Source organism: Octopus bimaculoides, chromosome 3 (assembly GCF_001194135.2).
Source record: "Octopus bimaculoides isolate UCB-OBI-ISO-001 chromosome 3, ASM119413v2, whole genome shotgun sequence".
Taxonomy (NCBI): Eukaryota; Metazoa; Mollusca; class Cephalopoda; order Octopoda; family Octopodidae; genus Octopus; species Octopus bimaculoides.
In genome coordinates this window covers 11,625,700-11,646,435 of record NC_068983.1, presented here as the reverse complement: position 1 = coordinate 11,646,435, position 20,736 = coordinate 11,625,700, and the positions used below count along the sequence as shown (strand labels likewise).

Here is a 20,736-nt window from a genome sequence, read left to right as displayed (position 1 = left end):
TATATAGATATAGATAGAGAGCGAGAGAGAGACACACACACACACATACACTTATTATTTGATTATTGACTAGTTTCTAAATAGCATTCTGTAAAGTTTTAGCTGACTTATGTTTCAAATATTTGACCATTTTACTGACACATCTTTTCGGAAATATTCCTTTTAGGTCTGATTAATCAGGAAACTGGAGATACATTTAATATATATTTTATAATACATTTAATAATAACAATAATACTTTCTTTATTTAGATATTTATCAAAATGTAAATTAAGTGAGAAAGTTTGTCTGAGCTAGATCGGGCTGATTAAAATGGCCTGTTACAAAATGCTTGTTCAACATACGACGAATCTTGTTTCATTCAGTCAGTATTGATTTTTAGAGGGTTAATTTATGTCTTAACACAAGTGTGTATACTCCAGTCTTTGGGTTTTTTCAGTTGGGAGAAAGAAAAGGGAATGAATATTCAGCAGAGAAAATAACTCTCACTTGATGTTGGGGTGTAAATATACAAAGATGTTCATTATCTCATCTGACTTTTTGAGAAAAATTGAAAAATATTCACCATATGACATAATAATTGCTATTGTATGTAATTTGGCGGCTTGATTTTATGCAGGCAAACTTTAGAAATTTATGTGTGTTTGTGTGTGCATGTGTGTGCATTTGTGTGTATATGTGTATCTCTTTTTATAAGAATGTGTCAAAGGACATATAGACAAAAGGTACATACTGTGAGTGCTCAGACCAAACCAAGCACCTATTTTCAAACTTTAACTGCAGGGATGCAGGATCTGCAGAAATGTTGGTTGGTTATAGGCAATGTAATGGTCAAGCTAATGTAGGTATAAGAGAACAAAATATGGTCAGTTGCAAGGCATCAAACAGTTTATAACATTTATGTAACATGGCGCAGGAGTGGCTGTGTGGTAAGTAGCTTGCTTACGAACCACATGGTTCCAAGTTCAGTACCACTGTGTGGCACCTTGGGCAAGTGTCTTCTACTATACACGTGTATGTATGCTTATCTGTATTTATGTATATATGTAAGCATAAATATGTATGTATAGGTGTGTTTGTGTACTGTTCTAGTTCTTCTTCTATCGGTCTCTTTTGCCCAACCGCTAAGTTATGGGGACGTAAACACACCAGCATCGGTTGTCAAGTGATGTTGGGGGGACGTCATATACCAAGAGTGCCCAAAGAATTCATGAGGGGATGCGATGCTGGTAAATTCAGGCCTTAAACTTGCCAGGTAGATTTGATTTGTCCACTATGAGCAGCAGTAACCAGGCTTCCAGCTCTTGATAGCATAGATGGATACTGTCTTTCAAGTTTCAATAAAACCCCTTTTACAGGTTCTTCACTGATTTCTAAGAAATAGATGGTACATGTATACTATCAACTGGGAAGCCAAATTTGCTGCTAACCCTGTCGTTCTTCAGCACAAGAGATCTGGACTTAACTGGTTTGAAATTAATGTGAGCCAAAATCATCAACTCTTCAAGACATTTAGGATCCATCTACCAGCATCCGCATTACAAGTATATATATGTGTGTATGTATTTAATTACAGTTCGATTCAGCTCATAGCTACTTCATAGGCATAGGACCCCCCCCCCCCATTATCAGATGTTTGAAGAAGAGTGGTGAGAATTTAAAAGAAATTTAAAATGACTTCTAGGTATTTAGGTTTCCATTGGCCAGTTCAGATCACGTTTATATGTTTATGTTTTTACTAAAGTGACATCTATTATTGTACCATAATGCCGTCCTATTGTTGCATACAGGATGTTGGCATACTTTGTCAGCATTCTCCAGAATGATATACTCAGTAACACCATTTCTTTACATTGGCTATCATATATTGTAGAGAAGACAAGAAACTGTTGTGTCAGTCAATAAATCAACCATCATTCTGGAGGGTAGGGTGCTTAGCAGTGTTTGTTATCTTATAGCTGATTTGATGGTGACAGATTGCAAATGTCATCATGAAATCAGTAACTCTTCAAATGATAACTGTCTCTAGAGTACCACACCCTACAGAATGATGACTAATTAACTTATTGATACCAAATTTTGTTTTATGATATACAAGGAACAGGTGTCACTATAAGAGAAATGGACTGAGCTTTTGTCTTGTTCAAGAGTAAGCGACATCTGTTTTGCAAAAGTATTACCCTAGTATGGGGTGACAAAATTAAATAGACTGACACTATACGATGTGTTCCAGATCCTTTCACTTAAGTTTTCAATGTTCATTGTGTCCTTAATGCCAGTTCATTGTAATAAAAGATATCTTTATTGAGCTTTGAATAAATATTCATCATACACTTGTTTTTTTAAACTTGTATCTTAACAAGTGATGTAAGATATTATTTTGTCAGTAAATTCAATTATACTCACTCCATAGTTTAAGCATGCTTAAAATTGTTATGGATACTATTCTGCTCCCCAAGACTTAGCATTTACAAATATGTGTTACTGATAATACAGATTAGTTTAATATTTTACCATATACATACATAAACTAACAATACGATGCATCATATCATCATGAGTCTATGTTTATGAGTTCAAATCCTATAACAGTTTCTGGGATATATCTCCGTGCTACAAACATCTACTTCAGTGGATTTCATTAAAAATACGTTCAACTCTTACTTTGCAATTGAATGGTTTAAATAAATTGAGATAGTTAATGTCTCTGTGTTTTCTCTGCCTTGAAAGCAACTTATTAGATAATTTGAAGCTTAAAGAAAGCATTCTGGGAAATTGAAATGTACCTAAAGTGGGGAAAATGAACAAAAATGGAAAAGAACTGTAGGAATTTAATTTAGTATAGGAAATGCATGTTCTAAGTTGGCCTTTTTAAAAAGCAGGAGTATAATTTTGTCAAGATTAGATAAGTAGCTTTAATTTGTATTCACAATAATTCTAATTTATGCTTGATTTAGAGATGTTGAACAAAGTGGGCAAATCTCTTTTCATATGACCTCCCAATATTTTAACTTACTTTCTCTGACTGATGGATACCATTTGGCAATTGGTATGGCTTTATCACTTTGATTAACGATAACTATCAGATTACTGCATGATTAATCATGGAAATTGTATCTAACCCTTAGAAACCAAGGTTGTAAGATAAATCAGAAGCTTTCTTTAGTGATTGAAAGGCATTTTGCTTCTATTGGCTTTCAAGTTGATTGGTTGCTTGTCTTTCAGGAATAGGCATTTTATTTATGCATAGAAAGTATATACAAAAGAATAAAGGTTGGTTAGCTAGAAATTTCTTTTCTAATAATAAGTAAACATGAATAGTATTTTTATTATAATAATATAAAACTAGGATGTTACCTGAACTTCGTAATATGCAAGACAAATATTATCACATACATGAACATTTGAGTGAACAACTTGATAAGTAGATGGATGATAGACAGACAGACAGATAGGAGTGATATCTATGAAGATTAGAATTCTAGCTAAGAAATTCTTTGCATGGAAATTTGATTGGCTTGAAACAGCAGTCAACTCTTCCTCAAATCACAACCTACTATTTAAAAAAAAAATGAAAGAATACAATACATAATGTGCTCTTAGGTATGGAGAATAGCAAAAAAAAGTGATTTAATTGATTATTCTTTATAATAAAAAAATCTTTTATCAGCTGCATGGACTTGAGCGACATGAAACTGCTCAAGAACACAATGCATTGCCTGATCCAGGAATTGAAACCACTATCTTACAACCAGGAGTCTAACACCTTAACTGCTAAGTTATGTGCCTCCACTATTGGAAGGTATTTTGATCATTGTATATTTTATATTAACTGCTAGAATTCAGCCTGCAAAACAGAAAATCTCAAAATGTTCTCCATATAACTAATCTACACTTACTGAAAAGATTTGTCAACAATATATCTCAGTGAAATACTGGTTTCAAACTGAGAACAATATATGACAATTTTGTATCCTTTCAACATGCAGCAGAAGAATGCCTTCCCGTATGGGCTAAAATTAAGCATAAAGTCCCAAGTGAGCCTTACGTAATTATTGACAAGTGCAATCAATTGAAGAGTGACACCCACTTAAAGTTAATCATATCTTCCAGATTAAATATCACTAAATTCAAAAATACTTTGCAAGATCTTACACTTATGAAATTAAATGACAGAAATGTTCATGCAACTGTTATTAAATATGGCAAACTGCCCATGGAATTAGTGGCAAGGAATGTATGAACAAGTTGTAAAAGCCACAAGCTTGCTGGAACAACTATGCAAATAGAATGAACATTTCCAGGACATTCTCAGTTTTAGATAAACTTTTGGAAACTGCTATTAAACAAGATTTTGACATCAAAGTTGGTAATTTCACATTAGATGAACTCAAAGACTTACTTAAAATGATTAAAATTAGAAGGCAGCTGGGCTTGATAATATACTACTAGAAGGGCATTCAGTGCAAGAGAAGGGCATACAGTGTTAGAGAAGGGCATCCAGTGTAAGAGTAGGCATCCAGCGTAAGAGAAAGGCATCCAGTGTAAGAGAAAGGCATTCAGTGATATCTTCCTTCAATTTTGCAATGCAGTGTACAGTTAAAACTAGTTGACAAGTGGAATAAAGGTTGTATTCTTCTATTCAAAAATTGTGGTAATTTAAGCATGACTAAAAATCATTGAGGGATAGCAGCAAAATCTACATCAAACTGTTATTTAATTGTAAACAGCAAAAACTCCTTCCATGGATACCATCTCAGATGTTCCTTTCAACTTACCTTGAAAATGAAGCAGAAGATATTAGGCATTGTGTCAGTATCTCAAAAACTGAATATATCTGTTAGACTCAGAAGGGCTCATAAGCATAATCAAGCAAAACCCTCTAAAATCTGTAGACTCTTTTGTGTAATTAGGGACCACAGCCTCAGTTTCATCTGGAAGTTATTGCCACTAGAAGAGATACTTCAGCCATGCCAATATCATTGTAGTCAGTGCTATTGTATGGTTTTACTACTTAAACACTTTTCAAAAATCAACTGGCCAAAGATTATATGACAGTCATCAGAGAGAGAGAGATGTCTGCTATTTGCAGGATGTTACTGGAATTGTAAGCAAGATTTCATTAATGATATATTTCTATAGAAACCCCAACACAGATCTACATGCATCAGCTGTCTCAAACATGCTATCAGTCGGATCATTATGGGTGGCAAATTTGGTCAGGTAATTAAATCCATCCACATTGCAAACCTCATTTGGGAAATAATAATATATCTAATAAGGAAACTTTCCTTCACTAACATCTTTAAAATTTCTAAGCTATTGTTAAACTCTGTCCCTTTTCTGTTTCTTTTGTCACTATTATAAGACCATGTGCTCTGCCCTTTGGCAACTCCTTTTTATATCACTTTCAAGGTTTTTAATACTAAACATGTCAACTTATGTTTTTTTCTGAATCTTATGTTTTGTCTGAATCTCACTTTCCACTTATTTTTTTTATTTTTTATCAGCTATCACATTAACTCATTTCAATTATTCATAAAACACTAATCCAGAAGAATCTTGTAAGGTTGTGGGTAATACTACTTCTCAGACAAATAAATAAAAAGTTTTATAGCATAAATAATATTTAAATTTATATATTTCATTCATTTGTTCTAATGAACTATTTCAAATGATTAATTCATGCAAGCAAAGCAACAGCAAACTAAAAATAGTTTCTAATTTAGGCTCAAGACTTGCAATTTTGAGGGGGTGTGTGAATCAGTTACCACAGTGCTTGACAGGTACTCTGTTTTATCAACCCCAGAGAGATGAAAGATAAAGAGAGATGAAAAGCAAAGAATTTTTAACTCAGAGTACAAAGAACCAGAAGAAATGCCACAAGGCATTTTTGTAGATTCTTGCTGCTCCCCCCACCCCAAAACATTATGTAGAGATATGATTATTCGTGGCACTCCGTTGGTTACAACGACGAGGGTTCCAGCTGATCCGATTAACAGAGCGGCCTGCTCGTGAAATTAACACGTAAGTGGTTGAGAACTCCACAGACACGTGTACCCTTAACGTAGTTCTTGGGGAGATTGAGCGTGACACAGAGTGTGACAAGGCTGGCCCTTTGAAATACAGGCACAACAGAAAAAGGCAGTAAGAGTGAGAGAAAGTTGTGGTGAAAGAGTACAGCAGGGGTCGCCACCACCCGCTGCTGGAGCCTCATGGAGCTTTAGGTGTTTTCACTCAATAAACACTCACAACGCCCGGTCTAGGAATCAAAACCATGATCCTATGACCGTGAGTCCGCTACCCTAACCACTGGGCCATTGCGCCTCCACAATATGATTATTAGGAAGTAAAAGAACTGAAGACTATTCACCATAAATTCAGACTTTGGATAGACTTTGTTACTCTGCTTGATTCAATCTGTCAACATGAAAATAGATACCTTTTTCTATTTTATAGTTGTGGGATTAGCTCTTGAAAAGCTTTTAACTGTAAAAAATTTCTTGCATTCTTCAATACAAATTATATGCATCTGCAGAATATTTCCTCATATGACAATATGTAAAAACTTGATATAAACTGTAAAAGCTATTTCTGGTTGTATTATACTATATTTGATAAATTTCTTCCTTTTTTCCAGAGGTTCAAAAGAGTCTCTTTCATCCCGAAGTCATCGCACTGACCGAGCCGACAGATCAGAACGAGTTGCTGACCGCAATGAGAGGGTTGACCGTACAGCAGAGCCACATGAGGACTGGATGGCAGACAGACACCGTGAGGGGGATCGCCGTCGAGGTAGAATTAATTTGGAATCCGAACATTACCAGGACCCTGTTTTAAATAATCAAGATTATCATGAGTCAGATACAAGGCCAACTAGAGAGCCCCGCCAAAAAGATGGTTATGAAGAAGAACAGTGGAAAAATGTTGATTCTTCTAGTGGCCATCATGGACGACGAAATGCTACACGTCACCAGAGAGATCATCAACGTGCCGATCAAAATAAAGATCATCCCCAAGAAGCTGTTAGAGGCCACAGAGATTCATTGAATAAAAGAGATCATATTAGGGAACATCCAGCACATTCTAGAGATCATCGTGGAGAATTACAAAGAGAATTACCAAGGGAGCAGCACCCAAGAGAGCGAAAAGACCATATTACAGATTCAAAAGATAGTCGATCCCCGAGTCGTGATCGTGAACGGACTCGGGGTTCGAAGGGAGATAAATACAGCTCATATATCACCGATCAATCATCAATTCAGGTAGTAAGTACAGGGCACCATGATAGAGAAGCGTCAGAGATTGAACATAGAGGTGAAACTGATAGATATTTTGATAGAAAACAACATTTGGATCCTAATTCAGCTGCAAATAAAAGTTCTAGAACTAACCGCCGCAAAGTTGAAAGTATGTTACGCAATGATTCTCTGAGTTCTGACCCGTCTGACTGCGTCAGGCCACCTCCACCTAAGCCGCATAAACATAAGAAAGGTAAAAAACAAAGACAGCAGTCGATTAGTAGTTCTGATGACGAAATCCGATCAACTCCAGAATGTTCTAGTTGTGAAGAGCCTGATATGGAAAGTGAAAGTGTTAGTGAAAAAGGTTAGTAGTACTACTATCTACTTTATTATTATTTTTATTTTTTTTACTGATTTTTGTCTGAAAACAGTTTGTGTATTCGGTTTATTCAACATAAAATGTATCTGCTTTTGTTTGTGTATATGTGCGTGTGCATGTGTACGTAAATGCCTTTTGTTTAAAGTATATTTAAAACTGTTGGAAGAATTGCTAACAGAAGGTTAGATATATTCTTTTACAATTATACCAGTTTTAGCCATTCAACTGTAACCATGGTGGACCACCAATATATGATAATTAAAACTAAATGCTTTTACATAAAAAAGAAATGCCAAAACATTGTTGTGTAGTTAATAAAGATCTTAGTAATTTAATTTAAGATTCTCCAGATATAAGATTAATGGTTTTGCTAATTACCAGTTTGAAAGTAATTGTATCTAGAATTTATTATAAGAAACAGCTAACATTAACCAGTGGGACATTTATTTCTTAATCTAAAAATTAAGATTGTATAATTTAATTCAGCTAAAGATTTTTCTATATTTTTTCCTTTAGAATTTAAGTTTAGCTAGGAAAGCAGTTCTAGAAACTGATAGAATTACATGATTGTTATTGATTATGAACATTTGATAATTCAAGTACATTACATGTATTTGTATGTAGTAATAAGTTGTCCATAATGAGTTTGCTCTGTCTAAGATTTCCAAAATATGTCCAACAAGTATATGTCTTATCTTACCTTCTTCCAGATTCTTATCCAGATATTGAAACGCTCTCACATACATAAAATATACATAGTATGTTAATAAATAACACAATCTCAACCATCAACTGCATATAGATATATATATAGTCAACCCTAATACTGTGTAGACAAAGTAAAATCTTCGTTTCATAAAAATATTTCTATGAAATAAATCCACTGCAGCAAGTCTATGTGTATATTTGCTTGATCTGCTCAGAAAAGTAACCAAATATCTTATATTTTTAAACCCTGAATATCAGGATTGTATATTCACAAAACAATACTGACTGGCAAGAGCTGGAGTTCAACTTGACTAATATTTTGATCAGCTGCTACTCTGCTGTAGGCATACTTAAAGTTGACCAGGTCAACTTAATCATAAATCAGTCATTGTTGACAAAACACAGCCTTATACCATGCACTACATTCATAATTAATGTTTTTATCTTTAACACACAAAAGACTAAAATATTAATCATATATTTCAGTTTCATTCACACAAAATACAGAAGACAGGAGCCCTTGCTGGCACAACTTTCAGTCAAAGTAACAAAAATAAATTTGCCTATAAACAATAAACTTTACTGTTTATATATAGAAATAGGTAGCTGTGTGTACCCCTACAAAGATAAAAAACAAACAGCAATTTTTCTAACCCTGCTTTCTCCCAAGTGTCCAATCATTTAGCTTTAGGAATTTTTAATCATCCAGAATCTTATAAAGACTAAATTGGAAGAAAATATTACTCTAAAACCTTACACAAATCTATAAAAAATGAAAAATTGAAAATTGATTGAAATGTCAAGAATTTTAATTTAATGTTATAGAACTTTTATATTCTTAGAAATAAATTAGAAGCAATTTGTAGCATCAAATGGTTACATTAGATTACCTCTATCATACTGATTTTATTTAAAGTTGACATTACAAAACTAATTGTATATAATGCAGTATTGTTCAAAAAATCAGACAATATGTAGAGAAACATTCATAATTTGCATTAGGATACATTATATGAAGCAACATCTTAAAATTGAGATTAATGAGTTAAGATTCTTTTTCTCCTTCTAAGCTCAATACTCATCCTTTACTTCTTGTTATGGTACATGAAACATATCCAGCGAATTATTAGTCTGCATATGTTGAATTCAGCATATTACATTGCTTCTTTCTTTTTGTCATCCTATACTTTGACTTTTATTACTGGACATGTTTATTTCCTTTACACTAATATATATTTTACTTGCAGCTTCTTAAAGCTGTTATGCTATATTTTTGTTTCTTTTAATTTGTGCAATCCATTAAATAGTCAATTTAAATTTGCTTATGTTGCTAGCTACTCATTTTTCATCTAATTTCAACAAATTCTACAATAGATTCTACAACGAGAATCTATTAGCTGTTATTCAGAAGCCCCACTAAGTGTTTAGTCTAAATCATTTTGTTATTCTCATGGACGGTGTTTAGTGACTTTCCTTCTAAACACTAAAATCACTTAACATTCTTGACTATCCATCCGTCATCTTACAATGCCTAAATGGCTTTCCCAAGTTATTTCAGTACTTGTTATGGCCCCACAAACTTCAGATACAGAAACCCTTTCAAAATCTTTCTCTGTGTCAACTAATTCAAGCAAGATATCTGTTCTCTGCCAAATAATTTTCTTGCACCTCTTTCACCAGAAACAAAATATCTCTAATCCAAAGACTTCCTACATCATCATCAGTTAATGTCCATTTTCTATGCTGGCATGGGTTGGACAATTAAACAGGAGCTGACTAACCAGAGGAATGCATCCGGCTCTGATATCTGCTTTGGCATGGGTTCTATGGATAGATGCCCTTCCTACACACTACATCAAATCTAAACTCACTTTATACTGTATTAACTTTGCTAAAATATTTTCTGTCACTTTTCATTAATTGGGTCATTAGCTTGAGACTTTTCTGATGATCTATTGAGCTCTTCCTTTGTACACACCTATGATATGGAAGTAGTTGTTCAAACATTTTGAAGAAAACCAATAAGTTTTTGTTTTTTTCACAGATATACAATAATTTCGTATTGCCAACTTTGGTATTATGCTGCATCCTTTACTTTGCAGTGATTTGATGATGTAAAAAGCTGTATTGAATTTGGTACATCATCATCATCATCCTCATCTTCTTGCTTTCTATACCAACATGGGTTGGATGGGTAATCATTTTCTAAATTAATTCTTATTTGGAGTTCTCATAGACATATTGGGGACCACATTTCACTTGTGCAATTTCTTAGATGATTTCCTAATGACAATCATTTCACTGAGTTTACTAGTGGAATTTTATTGTATCATCAATACTAGTGAGGTTGTCTTGCTTTCAACAAGACAACAGAGTTCTCCCTACTTTGTTATCTAAGAGTGTAAAGACAAAGGAGAGTACGATAGAGCAAGAACCAGAGCAAGAAGGTAAAAGAAGAGATAGATAACTTGAGTGAGAGAGAGAGAGAGTGAGATGGGATGAGGTCAGGGGCAAGGTCATGCTGATGAGTATAATAGAAAAGAGACAGGATTAGGCAGCTACATGTCAGTTGTTGGTAAAGAGATTGGATAGCAAAATACCATAAGCAGCATGATGGAAGATGAGAATGATAGGAAGGAGACTGAGGGATGGGAGAAGTAGCAATAGAAGTGAAAGAGAATGATGGGATGAAATGATATATGACAACGATGAGTGGTAGAAGGGAGAGTGATGTGAGAACGATTAGTAGCAATAAAGATGAATGGTACTGAAGGAAAGAACCAGTCATGGAAAAGCAGTAATAATGGGCGCTGGTGAGAGAGAGAGAGAGGGAGAGAGAGAGAGGGACAGAATGTGTGTGATAGATGCCAATAATGAGTGATAAGAAAGTGAGTAATGAAAGAGAGAAAAGTGTGAGGCTGGCACTAAAGAAAATTGACAATTAAGGGAATTAGATAGATGACTCCAAAGCCATCTCTTGTTACGTAGGCAACATAATGTAGGAGAGATAGTGATAAAGATGATGTTTGGAGGAAATAGATACAAAAAGATTCAATACCATCGTTTGATGCACTGGTAGAAAATAACAATGAGTGCTAGATGGGAAGGTAACAAAGTTAGGGGGAGAGTAGAGGGTAACTTGCTGGACACACTGAGGGAAGTACCTAAATATAGATATACATCCCACTCTTCATCAATATCACCATCTCAACATCTATTCTGTCATGCTTGAATGAGTTGATAGTTCTTCTCCAGCACCATGTGTCACCACTTATGGTAATCTTTTGTCATTTTCTTGAAGTTCAGTCTTCAACATTTTGCTCTGTTTTCTTCGGTTTCCATCTCCCTCAGATCTATTTCAAGTGTTTAACTTCCTTTTTCCTTTATACATCATATGCCTATATCTGCACACAGCTTTTTCTTCAGCTCATTTGTGCTCTATAACTCACAGTAACATTACACACCTTATAGTGCATGATTGCTTCATACCTTTAAGGACCACATCCTGCTGTTATACAGCATCACACTTCATACCCAAGTGTCATACAATCTTGTCCATGAGTCTGACAGAGAAACCATATATTACCAGTAGAAGTAATTGCACCCTGAACTTTTTCCACGATGTTCACACTCTGCAAGTATTCTAGTGGAACATCCATTTCCCCTGTTAATTGAGTCACCTAGGTAAGAAAAGCTTTCATCTACTTCTAGGAAATCTGGATATTTGGAAGAATCTTTTTCACATGTACACTTACTATTGGTTGTTCGAAAACCTTCTCTTTCAGCCTGTTGGTAATCCCACTACATTAGTTGTGTGCTCATAGTTTACTCTGGATACACTATATGGAGTTGTTAGCTACTGCTCTTTTGCTTTTCATGTCCACTCAGTTCCTTGATAACAGCACCATAGACATCACATGTGTCAAATAGACATCACATGTATCAGATAGACATCACATTTGTCAGATAGACACACATAGACATCACATGTGTCTGATACATTGGAGCATTCAGCAGCTTGAGTATGTGTGAAACAGCTTCTTTCAAGATCTAAAATGCTCCATAGAAGTAGATGATAGCTTTTGTTACTTTGGTGACCTAATTAATAGAGATGTTGTGGTGAGAGATGTTCAATGTTAGAGAGTGATTGTAAACGGGGATTAAATATAGACAGGTGCAATGTCAGCCATCATAATTCAAGCAGCATAGTACTGTGAATAATGGGGGTAAGTGAGAGGGTAATAAAAATAAAAGAAGGCAGTAAATGGAGACTCAAGAGGAGAGTAATGGCTGAAAAATCCAAATATAGATATATTATACATTCCAACCTCCATCACCACTACCAGCTCAACTTATGCTTTTCCATGCTTTGACATAGGGATAAGTCTTATCCAACATCATATCACCAGTTGCTTTGGTCCTTTCTCATTTCATTCATAAAATTCAACCCCTAGCAATCAGTCTTCACCACTTTTTCACGTTTTCATAGGTCTCTCTCTTCTACAGATTCCATCTAGTTCGAGTTTTCCTAGGTCTCTCTCTTCAACAGATTCCATCTAGTTCGAGGTTTTGGCAGCTAACATTCTCCTTAGACATTGTATACCCAGATCAGCATTGCCTTTTTTTTGCACACTACATCTAATTACTTTTATATCTAGCTTTTCCTTCCACTCATTCATATTCTCTTGGTCATCTACTCTAATCTTATCAAGTATAGCAAGCTCACTTTATTTCTTTCTCACCTTTGCACATCCTCTACATTCAGGACCTATATTTTGCTACCATACTGCAACACATTTTACGCCCAAGAATCATACAATCTTCCTTTCGCTCTGCAAGAGAAACACTTTGTTACCTGCAGAGGTGACAGATACCTGAATTTCTGGCTCTTGAACTCCAACCACAATGCTAATTAGGTCACATAGGTAACAGTAGCTCTTATCTACTTCTATGGAACCTTTTGGGCATATTAAAAAGGCCTATTTCTCCCATACTTTTCTTGTATATCTACTATATATGAAGTTTATCTTCTCTTTCAGCTTACATATGATCTCACTATACCATTCAAGTGTTCATAGTTTACACTAGGTACATCATCTGAAATTTATACTTATTCCTTTACTGTTTATCAAGCTAAAAAGGAATAGGTATAAGGAAATGGCAGCAGAGTCTTGTCTTTTTTCTTACTTACTACAACTTGTGTGTTTGCTAATTTTTCTTTGAGGCTTCTCAATTCTATGAGTTATTTCTATGGTTAGAATTTCTCCTTCAAATTTTCTACAGATTCTGCCATAAGAACTAGGTTATCCGCATGTGGGTTTTCCTGAGTGCAGCTGTTCTTAAACTTTTATGATCCAGAGGACTACTTTAAACAAGAGGAAGCTGTAAACAGAACCCTGATAAACCTTTATATGTACACAAAATTCCTTGCTGGCCTCCTTTCTAATTCTCACATTGCTAGTTGCCTTTCTGTATAGGATTTGTACAACCTCCACAAGATATTCCATCTATCCTAATTCCTTGAAGGCCTGGTGTAGAGAGTGTGAAATCCTGTCAAAAGCTTTCTCTACATCAACTAAATGCTCAAGATAGTGTCTTTCCTAGTGAAGTTCTTCCCCTACTGTTGTCTCAGTCAGGAGAGGGCACCAGTAATATATCTTTCTGGCTCAAAGTTGAACTGCATTTCATTTAAATTAATTATTTTACTAATCAGTGGAGCTTCATTCATTTTTTACATCCATTTTTTTCCAAGCTAGCATGGGTTAGATGAATATTCTTTGAAGCATTGTTTTACAGCCAGATGCTCAACTGTCTTGTAAGTAAAGGATACCTTATTTTACAAATCTTTGAAAATGCAAAGCCTGCACTTAACCTTTTGAGTGGGGAAATGACAGTTGAGAAAGTTTTGGAGAATCTAAAAAAATCAAACACAGGGTTAGGATTTAAGTACATTCATAAGCTCACCATAAGACAGAAAAGATGGACAAAATCACCTCTGAGAATTGAGCCACATATCTATTGAATCATTCAACCATGTTTAAGATGCAAAGGACTTCAGACAAAAAGTACCCAACAACACAGGTGACCTCTCAGCAGTTGTTCCACTCTAAATCCACAGGTGAAACTATTCTAAAGCATCATGGAAGAGAGTGAAATGATAATAGTTAATGGCAATACAAAATTAAGTATAGTAAACTGGGACATTAACAGAATTCTAGAGGCCACAAAATGACTTGTCAAAAGTGGAATTGAATGTTTGGCAATGATTTTCTTCAATGTGTCAAAGGACACTTTGACTCCCAGGAGAGACAGGGAATTATTAGAGCACTGTGAAACTGCTTGACAAGATGGTGAAAGATTTTGAAATTGAGGAGAGAAATTAAAACTTGCAACAAGCAATTTAAAAGAGAAAAAGTATTGAGGTAAAAGAAGGTATAGAAATCTTGGTCAGAAGGCTTCAGGACTAAGAAAGTTAAAAAGTTCTCAGAGGCTGGGGAAGGAGAAGAAAGCTAAGTGGGCTTGGTTCATGGAGAACTTGTACAAAGTTATCTAAACTTTGTTAGGAGAAGCAAGACTGGAAGACTGTTCAGTTCTAAGGAAATTGTGGAAGATTTCCTCAAGGAGAGTCTTAGGGGATAGATGTTAAGTGCACATCCAAAGGTTAGCTGAGTGGGAGTTCCTAAAGAAGTACTCAATACTAAGGAACCTGCACAGAAAGATGTCCAAGATCTTTCCATTGAAAGATGTGCAAGTGCTGTACAAATGGTATCCTTTAGGATATGGAAGTTGCTGCTACACACCAAAGAAAGCAGATTCCTCTGAGATTATCCAGTTCCAAACCATTTCTCTCTTTAGTGTTGAAGACAAAGTATTCTTCTCAGTTCCAAGTCAACAGGATTATGAGCAGTCTCTTGGAAAACAAATATTTGGATAAATTTATCCAGAAAGTTTACATTCTAAGCTTCTCTGAGTGTTTGAAACAGAGCAATACTTAAGTAATTCATCCAAGAGGTCAAAGACAGAAAAACTAACAGTCTGGCTCAAGTTGACTGATGTGCATGACCCAATCTTTCATGATTGCACCACTGCAGCTTTGGAATGCTACTACATTCTCAACCACATCATAGAACTTGTTGCCTGCTACTTTAAAGGATTCAAGACAAAGTCCAAGACTGCTCATTTAACAATTCAGTAGCAGAACCTGGTAAAGGACATTGTTACTGGTTGTCTTACCTTCCCCATTCTGCTGTTTATCATGCTGATTAATTTGTTCACAAGAGTCATACGGAAGGAATCCAGAAGGTGATAACAGACCATAGCATTTGCCCCACCACCATTGAGAGGACCCTGGATGATCTAACCAACATTAATCCAAGGTGAATTCTGAAGGAATTGATGATGTGGCAGAATGAAGTTTAAACCAAAGAAGTTCTGATTCAGATTATACACTCCCAGGAGGAGAGAGGGAAAGCGATATGATGCCTCGATGCCTCCCTTGCTAATAGAGGTAGTGTATCAAGTTTGCAGAAACAAGCAGATGACTGGTTGAGAAAGATAGAGGAATCATGCTCACCAAATGGTTTTCTTCTTTCATTGTATGTGTGCATATTTTGTGGATATATATATATGTATATGTATGTGTGTGTATGTACATATATGTGTGTGTGTGTGTGCATATATATATATATGTGTGTGTGTGTGTCTCTTTATATGTGTATGTCAATATGTCTGTGTTTATGTATGTACATGTATATTCACACGTGTGTATGCATGTTCTATGTATGTTTGTATGTATACATGTATATATAAAAATATGTATAGGTATGTATATATAATTGTGTGTGTGTGTGCATATATATATGCATATATATCATTATCATCATCATCACCATCACCATCATTCACTTACAAAGCTTTTGTTGTCTTTGGGCTATAGTAGAAGATACTTGCTCAGGGTGCTGCATTGTGGGACTGAACATGGGACCACATTGGGAAGCAAGCTATCAATCACACCTACACCTATGTATACTTGTATGTGTGTGTGTGGGGGGGGGGGTTGTATTAATGATTGGATGTATTCAGCCCCTGACAATTATTCTATTCGGTTTTTAGTTCTTATCGTTGCCAGTGCCCCTGGACTGGCTCTTGTGCGGGTGGCACATAAAATACACCATTTTGAGCGTGGCCGTTGCCAGTATCGCCTGACTGCCCTTCGTGCGGGTGACACATAAAAGCACCTACTACACTCTCGGAGTGGTTGGCGTTAGGAAGGGCATCCAGCTGTAGAAACTCTGCCAAATCAGATTGGAGCCTGGTGTAGCCTTCGGGCTCCACCAGTCCTCAGTCAAATCGTCCAACCCATGCTAGCATGGAAAGCGGACGTTAAACGATGATGATGATGATGATGATGATTGTTAATTGTGATAAACTCTCACTGTTGCGTATTCAAATAGAGTCTTTCACATTCTGGTGTGGGCTATAACATGATATAAGAGCACATCAATAATGAGAGGCAAAAAAAAACATGGGCTTGAACTTGGTACTCCTTTATTTCATGCTTCATGTGTTTCAGTATTCAGTAACACATGATATCACACTATAGATGCACTCCATAGATGCACCTCATGAAGGAAGCATGCAAAAGCAAACACATCCTCAGGCAGAAAAGCAAGAAATACAATTCAGACATTCAGTAACCAGATTTAAATATCTTATTTGTTTATTGCCCACAAGGGGCTAAACATAGAGGGGACAAACAAGGACAGACAAAAGGATTAAGTCGATTACATCGACCCCAGTGCGTAACTGGTACTTAATTTATCGACCCTGAAAGGATGAAAGGCAAAGTCAACCTCTGCGGAATTTGAACTCAGAACGTAACGGCAGACGAAATACCGCTAAGCATTTTGCCCGGCATGCTAACGTTTCTGCCAGCTCGCCACCTTAAATATCTGATTTAAATATCTGAGAGGTACAAGGCTAGATGGGGATAGGGAACAAGATGAGGAAGAATAGGATCATGGCCCCACAACCACAAAGATGGACTGGTGTTACACTCAAGTAGCCTTGCCAGTCACCTGAGGTATTACTTACTCGCTTGCTTGCCCCTCTCCCCTCTCATAAGGCCACTTAAGTGCGATGCATTTCACTGGTCAGTGATTCACTTTGATTATTACGAACATATAAGTATATATATGTGAATATAATGTGTGTGTGTACCTATACATACGTTTATGTCTGTATATAAAAATATATATGTACATAGGTATATATGTTCAAAATTGATAGAAAGAGTACAGTGACTTTACTGTGAGGAGTGAAAAATCCAACATTTCAAACTGAGACTGTCTCAGGTAAAAGTTGAAAGGAGAAATTAATGAGAGATAGCAGAGTTTTACTACACAATATAAGTTTTGCCAAAGCAGACCAATACCAGCCTCTTTAGAGTCTGTTTGATAATATATATGTGTGTATGTGTGTGTATATATGCATGCATGTGTGTGTGTACATATGTATATGTGTGTGTGTAGAGAGAAAGAGAAGTAACAAAGCCAAATAAACAAAAGTATGTGTAAGGTGTATATTTACATGGAAAGTTGCATATATAAATTTTTTTTAAATAAATGATGTAATCAAGTTTTATCTTTACAGCTGTTTCGGATAATCAATGACTTGTGCTATACTAATATTGTAGGTGTATAGAATAACATGGATGTTTTTGAAATTCTTGATGCAAGGACATGTTTTTCTCATCAGATGATTGGTGAATAGTGTAGTATACATCAGTGTTTATGAGAATATAGGTTTAATGAGAAACTAATTAAGAGGGGCATGGGGACAGCTGTCAAGTGAGAAAGATAAAAGAAAAGATGAGATTTGAAAGTGAAATTAACTCAGAGACTTAACTCCCAACTTCACATCCAGTCCCATGCAGCTATAGCAAAATGGAATTCATTTTAATATTGTAGTGAAATGTGAAGATGTTCTATTTAATCAGTTTTACATTGTGTATAACTATCTGTCTTGAAAATGAAACTATTGATAATACTACTATCAAAGATACCATTTAGAATGTATATAACTAAGAAAGAATGATATATTTTGAACACCATGAGGTTTACTGGCTACAAGACTCCAGTATTTTTCTTTTCTTAAATTATCCTTCGTTACATTCTTAAACACATAAGTACAAATATATTTTTTCTGTAATTAGCTGAACACCTAAAGTAAAAGCAGATCCATGGAAGAGAACTCTTGCCATAGTAGTATGCTAGTTGAATTATGTAACTTAGTTCCAGTGTCCAGCTGAAGCCATTTCAACTTAGCACTTGTACAATACAAACAGAAGGAACTAAAGACAGACCAGAAATAATATTTAGAGATGCTTAAAGTATATTTTTCATTTTCAAATATCTTTATATACTGCACAAAGAAAAATTATTGAAATCATAGTAAATTTACAATCATCAATCTTTTGTAAAAATAATTTTTTTTCATCAGATTAATTCTTACTAGCAAATATCACCATGTTACTATTGCTGAGGTTTTGATTTCATAATATTACAAAGAAACCTAATTTGTTTCTAGTTGACAGTTTCGTATTCAGATAAGAAATAACTTGCTTATTATCATAACTAGTTTGTAAACAATAATTGATAACATGTGGTTGTGACATTAATTCAAAATCTGAAAAACCATCTTGTTCCCTTTATATAAACTGAAGATAAAATTGCTTAAAAATTAAATTAAATGTTTTACCTAAATTCTATTTTTTTATATGATCAGTTTACCTTATTCATTTCTCATATTTTTCATGACAAATATCTAACAGGAAAATGGATGTTCCTACATATTCTCAGATTTTGTTGCATTTATACAAATAATATTATACGAATAATGTTAAATAATTTTGTAAAGAACTATTTACACCAAATTTATTTTATTTATTGTATCTCAAAGGGATAATTACACCAATAATAAGCACATGCACTAATTCAATTTCACTTCTTTATTATTATTCATCAGTTAGTTTGCTATTTAACTAACTAATCGATCATTTGATTAATCATTCGGTTAATCAATCAATCAGGTGCGATTGCCAAAGTCCTTTCATCACCATTCACAACCACTTCAATGTCAACTTCAGGTCTGTCTCCTCCCTTTCATTCTCCTGCTTCTCCCTCCTCTCCTCACATACATCCCCCCCATTCCTTCTCACATCTATTCAACTGCATAAATATTTTAAAACTAAAACTAATACTAAAAGCTGGACGGACCTAAAGGTGATCTGGAGTAGAAAGGGTATGTCATTGAAGAGGCCTCAAATAATGGTGTTGAAAGAATTTTGGCAAACACACCTGATTGATTGATTACCCAAATCATTAATCAAACAATTGATTAGTTAGGTGGTTAAATAGCTAACCAATTGACAAATAAAGAATTGAAATGAACCAATGTGCATGATTATAATTGGTATAACAACCCTTCTAAAATACTACAAAACCTGTCTCACGCAAGTTCACATCAAGAACCTTGCAAATCAAATACAAAAATGAAATATTGTTTTATTGATACAGTAATTATATTCATATTATTCAAAAGTGTAATATTAATATCTAAATTAGTATGACTTTCTTTAAGTAATTTCAGTATGTTTCCATTGAATTGCTATCATAGCATGTTTAAGAGTGTTCAGCATAAGATAATTTAATGTATACTTTCTAAAAGTATAACAGAATCATATCATAAATAAAATGTCTTAATATAAAAAGAGTGATAAATTAGTGAAAAACTGAATATTTAAAATATAGTAACAAATATAAATTTAAAAATTGAAATGAGATAGTTAAATCCATTATAATATATAATACAAGTTTAATATGTATTTGCAGTGTTTTGTAAGAGTTGAAATAATATTTTGTAATATTCTTGTTGACAGTTTTCTAAAAACTGAATGTTTATATTTATATATCCATTCATGCAAACACATACAGTACACATGCCATACATTTTATAGTAAGTCCAATATATGTGCCATGGTGCCAAAATTTGGACATATTCCCTAAGTTACCTTCCCACTGCAAGACCTGTTTAAAGCATATAAATATACATTGGTACACTGTATTTTTTTTTAATGTTCATAAATAAAATGTTCTAGTTATCTATAAAGCCTTTAATCTGTTCCATTTATTTTTAGTTACCATTTATCAGTATTGTATAATTTTCTCAATTGAGTAACCATCTCTTCTTTTATTTAGCTGCTTTCTATTGGAGTCAGAAAGGTGAGATATAGTTAGATTCAGAATAGTTAGTGTGGTGTTGTTTTTTTTTTTTATTGTTGTAAATCAATTTAATTACCAAATTACTATATACATACACACACATATACATACATACATACATATA

The 20,736-nt window shown here is 34.6% G+C and overlaps 1 protein-coding gene across 8 annotated transcripts in view; it reads left to right on the top strand.

The window, feature by feature from the left end:
* LOC106883284 (regulating synaptic membrane exocytosis protein 1) overlaps positions 1 to 20,736 on the top strand; it is a 276,467-nt gene that overhangs the window by 120,732 nt on the left and 134,999 nt on the right. For 7 of the 8 annotated variants that reach the window (XM_052966022.1, XM_052966023.1, XM_014934236.2 and 4 more), the window contains 2 exons: positions 6,641 to 7,608; positions 20,589 to 20,612. In XM_052966022.1, coding sequence (XP_052821982.1) covers positions 6,641 to 7,608; positions 20,589 to 20,612 — 992 coding nt within the window. The remainder of the gene's footprint in view (positions 1 to 6,640; positions 7,609 to 20,588; positions 20,613 to 20,736) is intronic. The other variant, XM_052966021.1, reaches the window with a different exon arrangement.